Here is a 13,883-nt window from a genome sequence, read left to right as displayed (position 1 = left end):
GCTGTTAGGGTAGACCAGGGTATTGTGAGAGAGATACAAGAAGATATACTGTTGTGTTGAAATATTGACGAGAGATACAATATTTTTAAGAGAGTAAAGAGGCTGTGCTGTTAGAAGGATATTTTTCTCTCCCAAACTGTTACTACCATAACCTCTGAACTACTTAATACTCTGCTATCTACAATTGAAATGATCATTCTTCCAATAAATGACATTTAGCCCCAAAATTGAAATGCCATCGAAGTATTTTAGAACTTTGTACAAATATTGCAGCTATCGTATAATGGCGAAATAGGGAGGTTTCAGAACCTCACAATTAGTATAAATGATGTGAGAAATACTGCAATAACCACCCACATAGCTATCGGGTGTAATGTCTTCCTGGGTACAAATATTATTATCAACCGGAAAGTTGCAGAGTTTAGAACAATATTTGCTGCTGATGCTTTTTTTTTTTTTTTAAATGTGTTTAAAACTGGATGCATTATGTTTTAGAGTTCTCAAAGGAGCTGCATTGGCAAATGAATACCCTTTTGTTGTTAACTCCCATCCTTACCTAAACTTCAACTTTTTGAAATTTCGGCAATTAGTTTACTTCTGTGTTTAACCTCTAAGCCAAAAATATACATTGTGTAAACATTCTAGTTGTATATTCAAACACAGAAATATAATTGTTTTACAAAACAAGAAAAGAATACAGATGCTATGTGAATAATTATCAATAGCAACAATTATTCCCATCATGCAGCAGTGTCAATGAAACGTCATGTCATGAAACACACCACACTGCTCCACTCTTTTAGCCGATTGCCGTTTATTGAACAATTTGATCCAGGTTGAAGTATTTCCAAGCTCTTTCTCTCCGTCGAGTTTCATATAGTCATTACATAAAGGAGCGTGACATGCGTGCCAGCCCTGGCAAGACTCCCCTTGGCTTAAACCTTGTAAATGAACACAATTAGCACATCGTCATCCTGCTAATTAGCTGCTGGTGTCTGGGTGAGACGTCTGGGAGAGAGAATCAGAGAGGAGTCTGGGGAATTCCCCCGCTCTATTACCAAACAAACACTGTGCTACGTTGACACGCCGAACCTACTGGAGAAGTGTGTTTGTGAATATGTGTGTTAGTGAATGTGTATGTGTGTGTTCACGCCAGTTCCACTTATAAAAAACCCCCCCAAGAGGTACGTCGGTGGTAAGGTAATTGTAAGACATGCAGTGCTTAAAGGGCCTCCGACGGTGGATTCATAAGACATGCTACTGAGACTGAAGAAAGAATGGTCACAAATGATCCTCATAATCCGCTGTGTGTTAAATCAAATCAAACAGAGTCCGATCTTAGAGGAGGCTCCTACGATGATGTGGGTCTGGCCTTTGATAGCACCATGCTTTGATAGTGAGATGTGTGTGTGTGTGTGTGTGTGTGTGTGTGTGTGTGTGTGTGTGCGTGTGCGTGCGCGTGCGTGTGCGCGTGTGTTAGTATTTGCAGATAGTCTTTGGGGATTATATAAAATAGTGGCTCTTGAGCCTCAGAGGCAACAAAGGGAGCTAGGTGACTGAAGTGTGTGTGTGAGACGGAGCAAACGAGCCAGAGGCGGGGGGGGGGAGAAAAAGGGATGAGGACAAAGATGGGAGGGGGTAATGAGAGAGGGTGGACAGGGAAAAAGAGCAAGAGAGAAAGGTAGGAGGCGAATGGAGATGGAAAGGCAGAGAGAGAGAGAGAGAGAGGTGGCGGGTTGGAGGTGCAGTCCGGCACTGTGCGCTGTATGGCGGAGGCCTCATACACAGGGTGTTGTAATTCATAGCCAGCTGTGGCTCTGGTGTGTGTGTGTGTGTGTGTGTGTATTGATGAAAGCAGCAGAACACTGCCGGCGGGGGGAGATTGCTTTGCTGCACTAGGCGAGGCGCGTTCTGAAACCATCTCTGGCCGCCTGAGATGAGAGAGGGATTATGGAGTGACCTGCCATGTCTGTGTCATATTGTTATGTGCAGGGTGCATTATTTTGTCCTAACCTGGCAGCGGCCAGCCCGGTCCCAAGGCAGAGAGGCGGTGTCCTTCATGTGATCTGTCAGTACTCGTGTCATATTTACCATCCGTGTTCCAAGAAACAAAAGAAACGCGAGAGGCAAAAAGAATCAGACGACTTAAATGTCAAGAATTTTCGTTAGTTAGTCATTTTCATGGATATAATATTTACATTTATTTAAAGATGCACTTTGCAGAAATCGCTCTGCCGTTTCCTGGCTGCAAAAATTATAATAGTTAGGGTTAGGGTTAATTTCAGTTTATGTGACAAAACAAGCATGTATAGTATAGAGAATCATTGTACCATCTAAACCGCTGTGTAATATATTTTCCATAACCAAAATATAGTATTTTTAGCTGTTTGAAGCTGGTGTACAAAACCGAAAGTAAAAGACACAAAAACTAATCTTAAGAACAGAAGGCATGAAAACAGTGCACATAGAACAGATCTACCGCTTCTTAAACTTGCTTTCAATGAGAATGACAGATCTATAAAACAAATTTCTATGTGAATTTGGTCGGGTCGCCCAAAAAGTGACATATTGCATCTTTAAGCCATTCACTAAATGAAACTGATGGACGTCAAATATAAAATTATTATTCACAGTAGTTATACAATATACAGTAGCAGGTAATGTAAAATTTAATTCAACTAGAACACATTTTGCTCAGTATTACCTCAGTCATCATGGATGTTAATTATTGATCATGATGTGTGAATCACGTCATAAATGACCCACTGTATAACCTCCGAGCTCAGATTCATATACATATTCATGAGTTGTATTCTCGATTTTATATTGAAGAAATGGCAGCAGTGAATCTCCATGATTAAGCAAAATACAGTGCGTACTATCATAAGCATGACAGTGTTTGATCACACTCAATAAACTGTCATCACATCACAGCCATTAAAATCAATCTGTTGACAGCATAACGAAGACCAATTGACAGAGAGCCTAAGTGAAGAGATGCTGAATTTTGAGTGGCTGTACCTTGTCTTATAAATAAGACCAACCTAACTGTCCTGTCTGTCTCTATGCTCTTGCCATTGCAGGCCTAAAGATGCAGTGGACCCCAGAGCACGCACAGTGGGCGGAGCAGCACTTTGACATCACCTCCACCACGCGCTCGCCGGCCCACAAGGCCGATGCTTACCGGGGCCACCTGCAGCGCGGCGGCAGCACCTACCAGTACGCCTGGGCCAACGACGACATCTCTGCGCTCACCGCCTCCAACCTGCTCAAGAAGTACGCAGAGAAGTACTCTGGCATCCTGGAGATGCCCAGTGAGAGGGCCCTGCTGAACTCCTACGCCGAGGCCGGGATAAACGGCAGGAAGGCAGAGGGCGAGGCCTGGCAGGAGGGGGTATACTGCGTCCCCGAGGGGATGTCCATGAGGAAAGGAGGGGTGGCGGCGGAGGTGGCTGGTATGTGCAGCTCTCCGTCCCCGGGCCTGGCCTCCAGCGGCCTGACAGAGCCTGGTTACTCCAGCGGCAGCTGTGGTAGTCACACCGCCACAGCCCTCCACTCCTCTGCAGGCTCCTCTCAGGAATACGGCCCCAGCTACAGTGGCTCCTACCTGGGCTACAGCTCCCAGGTCACCACCTCCCCGCTGCACAGCTCCGGCCTCTTGCAGCCCCCTCCTCCACCCCCCCACCCCTCCCTGGTCCCGACCTACAATGGGGGATCCTCCAACCTCTCGGGCTACAATTACCCCCATGCCGGGTACCCCTCCCAGAGCACTGTGGGGCCAGGCTACAGCCCCGGGGGAGCCCCCCCTCCATCCTCCTACCTAACGTCAGGGATCGCCGCTCCCACCCCCCTGCCCCCCTCCTCCACACTCCCCGGGTACCCCTACCAGTCGCACAACCTTGGCCCCATCGCGCCCACGCCTCTGAACGGCAGCTCGTCCAACTCTCTGAAGAGAAAAGCCTTCTACATGACAGGGCAAGGAGAGATGGACTCCACTTATGGAAATTTTGTCTACGGCCAGGCGCGCAGCTCCGCAGAGAGCCCCATGTACAGGGTACCGGACAGCAGCATCTCAAATGCGGGCGGAGGGAACGGTTTTGACAGGAACGCTGACAAGTCATCTTTGCCGTTTAATACCCAAAAGCAGCCCATGGCCTCTGAGCATTCTGCGGGTGGAGCACTCACCCCTCCGTCATATGCCTCCACCCGGGGTGGCTCGCGCTCGGCCGACTCCCTGGGCAGCTTCACCTCTCCCTCCCTGAGCGACCAAGGGGACGAGCACCGCCTGCACCTCTCCCACCTCTCCCTGACGGGGGAGACCTCATCCTCCCGGCCCGCTGAGGAGCAGCTGAAGAGCAGCGACCCCCACCTCCTGGACATGGTGACCTCTGAGATCCTACAGCAGGGACCCCCGGTGGACTGGAGTGACATTGCAGGCCTGGAGCTGGCCAAGGCCACTCTGAAGGAGGAGGTTCTCTGGCCCATGCTACGTCCGGACATGTTCAGCGGCCTAGGTTCGGCCCCGAGGTGCGTTCTACTGTTCGGCCCCAGAGGGACGGGCCGGACGTTGCTGGGCCGCTGCATGGCCAGCCAGCTGGGGGCACCCTTCCTGCAGCTCAGAGGCTCCACCTTGGCCACCAAGTGGCTGGCAGAGGGTGACAAGATCCTGCGGGCCTCCTTCCTGGTGGCGCGCTGCCGCCAGCCCTCAGTGCTGTTCATCAGCGACGTGGACATGCTGCTGTCAGCCCAGCTGAGCAACGAGAGCCCCATTCACCGGCTCAAGGCCGAGCTCCTGGCCCAGCTTGATGCGCTGCTCCTTGGGCCGGCCGATGACTCCAGCAACCACGTCCTGGTGGTCTGCTCCACCAGCAAGCCCCAGGACATGGACGAGGGGCTGCGACGGTACTTTGGCCGGCGGGTCCTGGTGCCGCTGCCGGACGGTTCGTCCCGCCACCACATGCTGAGCCAGCTGCTGTCCCAGTCCCAGCGCAAGTACTGCCTCAGTGAGGAGGAGCTGGTGCTGCTGGTCCAGCGCACCGAGGGCTTCTCCGGCCTGGACGTGGCAAGGCTGTGCCAGGAGGCCCTGGTGGGCATGCTGCACACCTCCTCCCAAGGCCTGGACCTCTCGGTGAGCATCATGCCCACGGGCCAGATGCGACCCCTCACCTACCAGGACTTTGACAGTGTTTTTTGCAAATTCCAGCCCAGCATATCGCAGAAAGAGATCGACACGTACACCGAGTGGAACAAAATGTTTGGGTGCGGTCAGTGAACCTCAGGGGGGAAAGTCCTCAAGAAAGAGGCTTTGGGAATTCTTTGACCTGGCTGTGGTGCTAACCAGAAAGGAAGGCACACAAGAGGGGCGACGTAACCCCCCCCCCCACACACACACACACGTGAGACCTGACACCAGAGGTGGAGAAACATCAAGAGACTTGGTTGGAGTGATACCTGATGGTTTTGCAGGTAACGAGCAGAGATTTCATTAGGATGCTTGACGCTGCTAAAGCCAGGCATAGTTATACACATTAAGAAGGGGTCAACTTGAGAAGAGACAGAGGAGGACCCTGTGTGTATATATACCTTTGTTGTTGTCCCCTAAAATGTAGTTGGCTAACCAAGTGCCTGTAGTGGTGCTTTCTTAATTCTAATATCTTTTTATGTATTATGATTTTCTTTGCCTCATAATCTACATTAATGGCATGTGCTGATATTATGAGCTTTAAACTTCAACAGCAAAATTAAAATTAGAGTGGCGGTTGCCATTTTGTCCTGCCATTTCACCAAGTATCAACAGTATTCCTCAGGGGGTGACAGTAATCTGGACCCCCGATCCATGCACTTCATCTCTTTTGATCCTCTGTCTGCAAAAAACTCAGGAAAGTGTTTGTGAATTGTACAGTACCTCAACGTCATCACCACACAAAAGCACTACAATCCTCTGAGAGTATTAAAGACCAAGATTTTTGTCATTTATATAATATCTAGAGAAACAGTGTTAGGTTTACCTCGAACCTTCTAGGGGAGACGGTCGAGGAGATGAAAATGAATGTAACCAGATTTAGTTGTGGAACGACGGGACAAATAAGTCAATATGGAGATTTCTCTTTTCTTAAATGAAGAATTTGGTGATGAGTTCAGTTTCCATTTTAAGGTTTTTAGAAAATGCGATGCCCGAGTGTGTTTTTCTGATCCTGAGTTGTGTATTGATTGAATCAAGAGAGTTGTTCACCTGATGTTTTAAGGGGGCACTGATGACCACGTGTAGTGGGTTATATGAATGTTAGGGGAATGTTGTCAACAACGAACAACTCTTTAGATGGAACGATGGACTTCAGTCGCTATTGTGTTATCACAGGAAGCTATAGAATTACTGTAATTGACGATGAAGCAGAAACGCCACCAAATGAAAAAAAGCGAACGGTGCCGTGACACAGTGTGTGATTCCGTATTTCCCAGAATACTTTCTGTTCTACCTCAGTTGGTTTCAACTCATCTTGGAGGCAGCAGAGCAGTCGGGGACAGCCTCAGATCCAAAATGGCCAATTGCTAATTACTGCTATATGTCAGCCAGTTGAGTCAATTTGAATGAGAAAAGGCTGCCAGCTTTATTCATCACCAAGGTCAAAGGTTCAGCACCAGGGCTCAATTCCAAACCTGTTTTCAGTTCCTTACCAGAGGTCCTCATTGGCTTATCCAGGTACAGATCTGACATGATTAGATTGTCCACAGCACTATGGCTATAATGATTGATCTCTGGAGATTTTCGGTCATATTGCTAACACCTATCCAGTTGTGTCATATCTGCAAGGAGACTCAACAAGGGCTTGCGGGTAGGAGCTAGGTATTGTTAAAGGTATTTGGCCAATCGTATCCTCATTGTATAGTATGTACACACATTACCCCAAGCACATGGTCAGGGTGGATATACCACTAATTGGACACTCGTCCTGGCTATTAAAGGCCCAGTACAGTCAAAAACGTGATTTTCCTGCGTTTTATATATATTTCCACACTATGAGGTTGAAATAATACTGGGAAATTGTGAACATTTTCGTGTACGAGCTGTTTGAAAAGACTGCCTGAAATTTCTGCCTGTTTTGGTAGGATGGAGTTTTGGCCATTCATGGTGATATCACCATGCGGTAAATTAGTTAATAGACCAATAAGAAAGAGAGTCCCAAACCTCTCTGCCAATAACAGCACACCACTCAGACCACTCCCAGAACGTCCTAGCAAAATTCTTGCTTTAGAAATTGCCCTTTGCTGAGAAGCTATATTTGTTTTTGTTTTTTTAAAGCATTTTAATTGAAAGCAATCACAGTGAGGTACTTCAATGTTTCCCAGAAACGATTTGATATTGAGATCAAACCAGCTGCACTGGACCTATGAGAAACCTTCAGTCAATCTACTGTGGTCAGTTCCAAAAGACCCACAGAACAGTGATTCATATCTCATTGTGTTGCATTTCAATGCATTTTGTTGCTCTTCTTTTGTTCTCTGCACGTGACTGTTGCTATGCACAACCATGGTGGTGTTGATGTACCGTAGGTGTAATATCATTGTACAACAGCTGCACTATAGCGTTCCGTTGTGTGTATTTTTGTTTCGGCGTTCATAATCACTGGCTTGCAATCCCCGAGCACTGAGATTGCCAGTACCATGTTGCTTGCCTTTACGTTTTTGTTTGTTTTGTCAGCTTGTGACTAGTGTAACGTTTATCTCTTCCTATGATTGGTATTATTCCCAATTCTAGTTTGCATACCTTTTCCATTTTAGCACTCAATGGAATTTAGATGGAACTTGCTGTGACTGCACATTGCACTAGTCTACCACGATGTCTCGGCTATTTAAGATTGAACACTTCTTCAATTTCTCTCGCTTGGGTAGATAAAACGGTAGATCCACTGAAGTAACATGACCATAATATAACCGCTTACACGGCCTTTGAAAACTTCGACTCAAATTATACTTCACTCATATAAAATATCGGTAGGTGGGTGAAATGTACAATGTTTTATTGATGTACTACAACACAGACAAACCTTAAAACACAAAACATCCACGTCGACCTCTCAGATTTAGTTTACCTCTGGAGTTACTTAAGGATTACCTGAATGCACTCTCACAAAAGTTTAATTCATCGGAATGTTCAAATGTTTCACAAACTTGATACAGTGTCAACAGACTGATTCTCACAGCCTGAGTGTACTGTATGTGTAAAAGCTCATTACTAGAAGGCTTGTTCTGGAAATAGAAAATGGAGTCTCGCTCCCTACTCCTTGACCTACAGCCCAGGCGTGTGAATCTCACTTCTCCACTCACTCTCACTGAGGAGAGGAAAGGACACGCTGAGGTGTGTTTATTTGTGTGTGTGTGTGTGTGTGCGTGTGTGTGTGTGTGTGTGTGTGTGTGTGTGTGTGTGTGTGTGTGTGTGTGTGTGTGTGTGTGTGTGTGTGTGTGTGTGTGTGTGTGTGTGTGTGACAGCGCGTCAACAGCACATGGAAACTGCAGTGCAGTCTGTCAACAGACTGACCACAACGCGGTCTATCCCATAATTCAGTCTGCCCTCTCTAAACTGAAACCTACTGATGTACATGAGAGCACAAAAAGCCCATTCCTTCACATATACAGTACTTTCGAAACAACCAAATCACTTGAATTGTACTATCCAACCAATCTTCTTGTCTTTTTTTCCTTGCTATGTACCTTTCTCTTGGCTTCTTTTTTTCTTTGTACCAGAACTGGCAAACAATGTTATTGGTGGTTTCTGTGTTTGTTTATTTTTCCCGCTTTCTATTCAATCATTTTATTATAGTGTTTTTTGAGACATTTCTACCTCATGGCTACATATTATACATGTAGTATTTCATTTATGTCTTTTGAATGTCCTACATTTGTTGACAAACCGAACAAAAGAAAAACAAAAAGGAAGTGGGTGGGAGCAGGAAATCACAGGTCCTTGAGCTTGAGTCTACCTCAGAGGCACTGAGCAGAGGAGATGGTGGTATAGTCTAACGTGTGTCTGACAAAACTGGATGCACACTCACTCAAGACACCGAGCGACATACAGACACACAACACCCGCAAGGGAACATTTCTGGTGGACGGGAGGAAACTGCTGGACTTTGCAGGTCCTCTCCGAGGTTTCTCTTGATGCATAATCCAATGCGTTGCTTTAATCTTTGGTGAGCTGTAGTTGTGTGATTGTGTATATTACGTGGGCACACATGAATATGATTTGGTTTGTGTGGGATTTTATATATAATTAGTATATATAAAACACACTTGCACAAAACTTTAACTGAGTGTAACGTGTTTCTGTTGTACATATTTATATGCATAATACAAACAAAATGCACCACATACATGTTTATATGTGTGAATATGTTGCCATACTTGCAGTCGACTTAAATGTATTTTCATGTAATCTGTCTGAGGTACAAAAGACAACAACTGATTCATTAAAGATGTTTTCTTGAAATTATATTTTCTTTTTGTATTTTTTAAGATCTAAGGTCTTCAATTGAGTTTTTGTGTTCCTTGAAAATAAAGCTTGTTTTCATGACATCCTCTCACTTTGTTGAATGATGCTGGCCCATGTTGATTCCAGTGCTTCCCACAGTTGTTAGCTGGATGCCCTTTGGGTGGTGGACTATTCTTGATACACACAGGAAGCTGTTGAGCGTGATACACCCAGCAGCGTTGCAGTTCTTGACACACTCAAACCCGTGTGCCTGGCACCTACTACCATACCCCGTTCGAACGCACTGAATGGCACACATACACATTCCATGTCTCAATTGTCTCAAGGCTTAAAAATCCCCTCCCCTTGAAGTGGTTTTAACTGTTGACATCAATAAGGGATCATAGCCTTCACCTGGTCAGTCTATGTCACGGAAAGAGCAGGTGTTCCTAATGCTTTGTACACTCAGAGTTAGGATATCCAACAAGTGGAATTTGTATCACCCACAACCTGCCTTCAGAATGACTGCCAGCGTAGGGAAGATTGAATACTGAGACTACCTCAATCATCTAAACTGGAATAACCATCTCTTTAACGGGTGCGATAAGTCCAACTACTAACATATTGGTTTAGTTAAAAAATATATGTTATTAATCTTTGTGTAGCATAAAATGTATCAACCAATCAATGCTTAATTTTAAAACAATTCTAAAAATTCACCCTACAATAGAGCATGCTGGGAAATATCATATATGGTTCTATGTTAAATCCCTCTTGCCTTCCAAAGATCCCTTCTTGCCTTCCGAAGAATCATCAAAGAACCTTTCTTCAAAAAACGGTTCTTAGGATGTTAAAATTCTAGGTACAACTCTTTGCCTTACAAAGAAACATTGTCTTCCAGAAGGGGTTCTTCAGATCAAAACAGTTCTTGGTAGAACCCCATCTCTCCGCAAAGAACCCTTTTGGAACCCTTTTTTGTAAGGGTGTAGTTTAGATTTAAATCAAGGCCGTACTTTAGAAAAAACAGTGCTCTGCGAGATCTTTGTAATATTATTTTTTTTTTTTGGGGGGGGGGTAATTTAATTGTTTAAATGTACTTTAATGTTAAATGTGTTGTTTTTACACAATGTACATTTCCTGTAGTGCAAATTATTTGATATCAAACACAGATAATATGGAATATCTTCACAGCAAGATGCACTGTGTATGCAATATACAGTAGATAATGCACATTTTTTAACAAACCTTGTGCCACCTCAACCTACAACGTGTGCAATTAAAATATATCTCTGTATGTTGCAGTGCACCAAAAGTTTAGTCATACATTTCTCTCATTAAAATGTAACAATTCATTTATTTTGGGGGGAAAAGTGTCAAGTAAAAACACTAAAACCTTACCTCACACAAAGAATTCACATAAAGTGACTACTATGAATGTAAATTAAGTGCTTTTATCCCTACCATTTTTGAAAGCATCATTATATGGTTGATGGTAAGCGTAGGAAGCTAGCTACAGTGTAATTAGCTGTGCAAAGCAGACTGAGATTTCAGGTTGCTGAGCAATGGAGTTTCTGCTTGGTCTTTGTCCATTGTACTTTGCTTTATGAGGTCTGTGAGATTTGAGGTTCATCCGCTGTTCTTTTTTCTTACCTTGTTTTTAAAACAAAACATGAAATATTAAGTTGATTTGAAAAGCTACAACCAGTCCCATCCTTACTGCGTGCATGTACATTCTATTACAGTTTGGCCCTGAGAGTCTACATAGCAACAATATGTTGCAGGTCCAAGGTCTTCGCATTACAATACAAACCTTGGATGGGTTTATAGATACACTACATAATGTGAGTCAATTCAGGTTTCATTGAAACAGTTACATATGTATGTATTGTTATGGTAATCTTATGAGTAGCGGTAGATCATTAGCCGAGTGCTGTTAAATCAATGTGTTGTCATTTTGTTGATATCAAAGAGGCACTTACTCCTGTGCTCTTCATTTGCATTGCAAATATTGGTGTGTGCGTGCCTGCGTGCGTGCGTGTGTTTGTGTACGTGTATGTGTGAACTTGGAGGGTTACTCTGGTCACCACTGCACACCTAGAATCACCTGGCCAGAGCCAGACTCAACAGGATACACCTAACATACTTCTCCCCACACAACAATTCAAATATGCAAAGTGATCATTCCCTTTAAGTAGCCTTCAATGTGCAATCGATTCAAATTGTGAGAGGAAATTGCCCAAAGCTCTAGAAGAGGTGGATGGAAAGAATACATTATGCAAATAACACAAAGGACTGGAGCACTTGAAAGCCTAATTCCTCTATAATCAGCATACTGTGTCGTTTAATATGTTTTCACCTCTTATTAAAAGAGACTGTTCTTCTGCACTGTCAGCCGGCTGGATCTGACATTGGACTGAGACCACGGACAGACCTTGATGCTAACGCATTCCGCCGCCACAGCTTTTAGGTGATGGTTCCATATTACACCCCCCCCCCCCCCCCCCACAAGTAATTATGCGCCGGAGAGTCCAGAAATAAGGTTTAATTACACAGTAATCGCTTCTGATGGACACTAGGAAGTGGTGAGCACTGCCAGACTGCAATCCATCAATGACAAACCTCTATCCACTTTTAATTCCTCCTCATTTGCATCATAACCTCCGCACCAAGTTGCACAAACGCTGTTAAATGTCAATGGGACCTGTCTCTCCACTCAAAATGAATGCTTAAGCCCCATTTCACTCCCTCACTCTTTTATCCCACTCTATCCTTTCTCTCCCTCTCTCTCTTTTTTTCTCTCTCACTGTCCATCGCTTCTCCCTTTCTCTCCTCTTTCTCTCCCCTATCTCTCCCTCCCTGCTCATCCCCCTCCCTCCCTCTCTCAGCCAGCGTTAACGGGTGAAGAGAACCCACAGCTTGGTCAGTGATGCGCTAATTGGGAGCAACACTTACAGTTTTATCTCTCCAGCACTAATAGTGGCCCTGCACCGACAACCCTCAGCATGGGTGGTGGAGGGTGTGAGAGGGGGATGGAGAGAAGAGGAGAGGAGGAGAGTAGTGGGCATGTCCTGCATAGGAAATGTAGACCACAGCACGGATCTAAGTATGATTGGCCCCTCCAGTCATAGTTAATGCGAGTCTGGAGGGACCCAGCACACAATTTCCAGCTTCATTAATTGAAAATTGTGGCTTTTTCCTTTTTGGGGGGGGATGTGAATAAAATAAAACACCTTGGCCATTTATTAAGCATTTTGTCTGTTTTATTCCCGCCACTCCTTGACGATGAAGTGGGGGACGATCTCATTATCGGTGCCGTCTTGAAGAGTCGCTATAATCCAAGCCTTGATTGTTTCACCGTGCTAAGAGAGAGATAAATACCCACAATGTTTTGTCGTGTTGATGCAGACACTCTGTGGAAGGGAATCATTTGAAGTCTCATCACAACACACATCATGGAAATAAATCTGATATTAAATATTCCACACTGGCTCTTGATAGCGCACACAAACACCTTCTTTTTTCATCATTAGCACATCTTGTTCATTGCTTTTTACCGTAATTGGAATCAACATGCATTGTTCTAATTCGTGACCTCCTACTTGTTTTCCCTTAGACGCACAAAAACAATATATTAATGTTGAGAGGGACTGATAGCAAAGAACACAAGGTACTATATTTTTTTTAAATTATCATTTGTTTTATTAGAAAAGTGTTTCATTTAGCAAAGTGTTGTTGAAAGTGGTCCTTACTGAGTGTTTCAAAGTTCCTATTTGAATCAATTTCAGTATTTTAGAATAAGAATTTTGCAAAGAAAATACATTCTACTACTTCAAACAGGTAATATTTTGAAGCAAATTCTTTGGGATGTAGGTTTTTAGAACAAAACTTAAGACAAATTCGTAAGTATAATCTTGAACAGTGCACAGACTTTGATTTCTCAACAATGTCTGTTTTCCTAGTGCTGGTCTCTTCCGAACACTGTCACTCCTCAGGCAGCTAGTCAGCCTTCATGCCTCCCTGCCTGCCTCTCAGAAGACATGACATTCATTTGTGCCCTTTCAAAACAACGTGCTTGGAGGTTTCAGAGAGACACCGCAAAAAAAAGATATATCTTACAATGTTTTTAAAGGGATAGTTCACCCAAATTGCAAAATGACAATTTGCTTTTTTTTGTCATTTGAGTGAACAATCCCTTTAAGGTTGTAAGGACTGGATATTTTTTGCTGATGCTTAATATGTAACTCTGGTTTATTAGTCGTTTCCCTATGCAAATGATAAATTATTAATAAAGTATTATTTTTATGATAATACATGATTATGATAATGAGAGACATCTTTAATGCATGACATTGAGATATTGATAACACGTTGCATTTTGTCATGCAAATTGTATGTCTGGAACTTATGGAGTAAGCCT

The 13,883-nt window shown here is 44.1% G+C and overlaps 1 protein-coding gene across 3 annotated transcripts in view; it reads left to right on the top strand.

Annotated features, from left to right (window-relative positions):
* Nucleotides 1-7,182, top strand: part of LOC115196102 (fidgetin-like) — a 35,013-nt gene extending 27,831 nt beyond the window's left edge. For all 3 annotated transcript variants that reach the window (XM_029756664.1, XM_029756661.1, XM_029756662.1), the window contains one exon: nucleotides 3,084-7,182. In XM_029756664.1, the coding sequence (XP_029612524.1) occupies nucleotides 3,092-5,272 (2,181 nt within the window). In that variant the 5' untranslated portion in view covers nucleotides 3,084-3,091 and the 3' untranslated portion in view covers nucleotides 5,273-7,182. The remainder of the gene's footprint in view (nucleotides 1-3,083) is intronic.
* The last annotated feature ends 6,701 nt before the right edge of the window (nucleotides 7,183-13,883 follow it).

Source organism: Salmo trutta, chromosome 6 (assembly GCF_901001165.1).
Source record: "Salmo trutta chromosome 6, fSalTru1.1, whole genome shotgun sequence".
NCBI classification, from domain to species: Eukaryota; Metazoa; Chordata; class Actinopteri; order Salmoniformes; family Salmonidae; genus Salmo; species Salmo trutta.
This window is presented reverse-complemented; position numbering and strand designations above follow the sequence as displayed.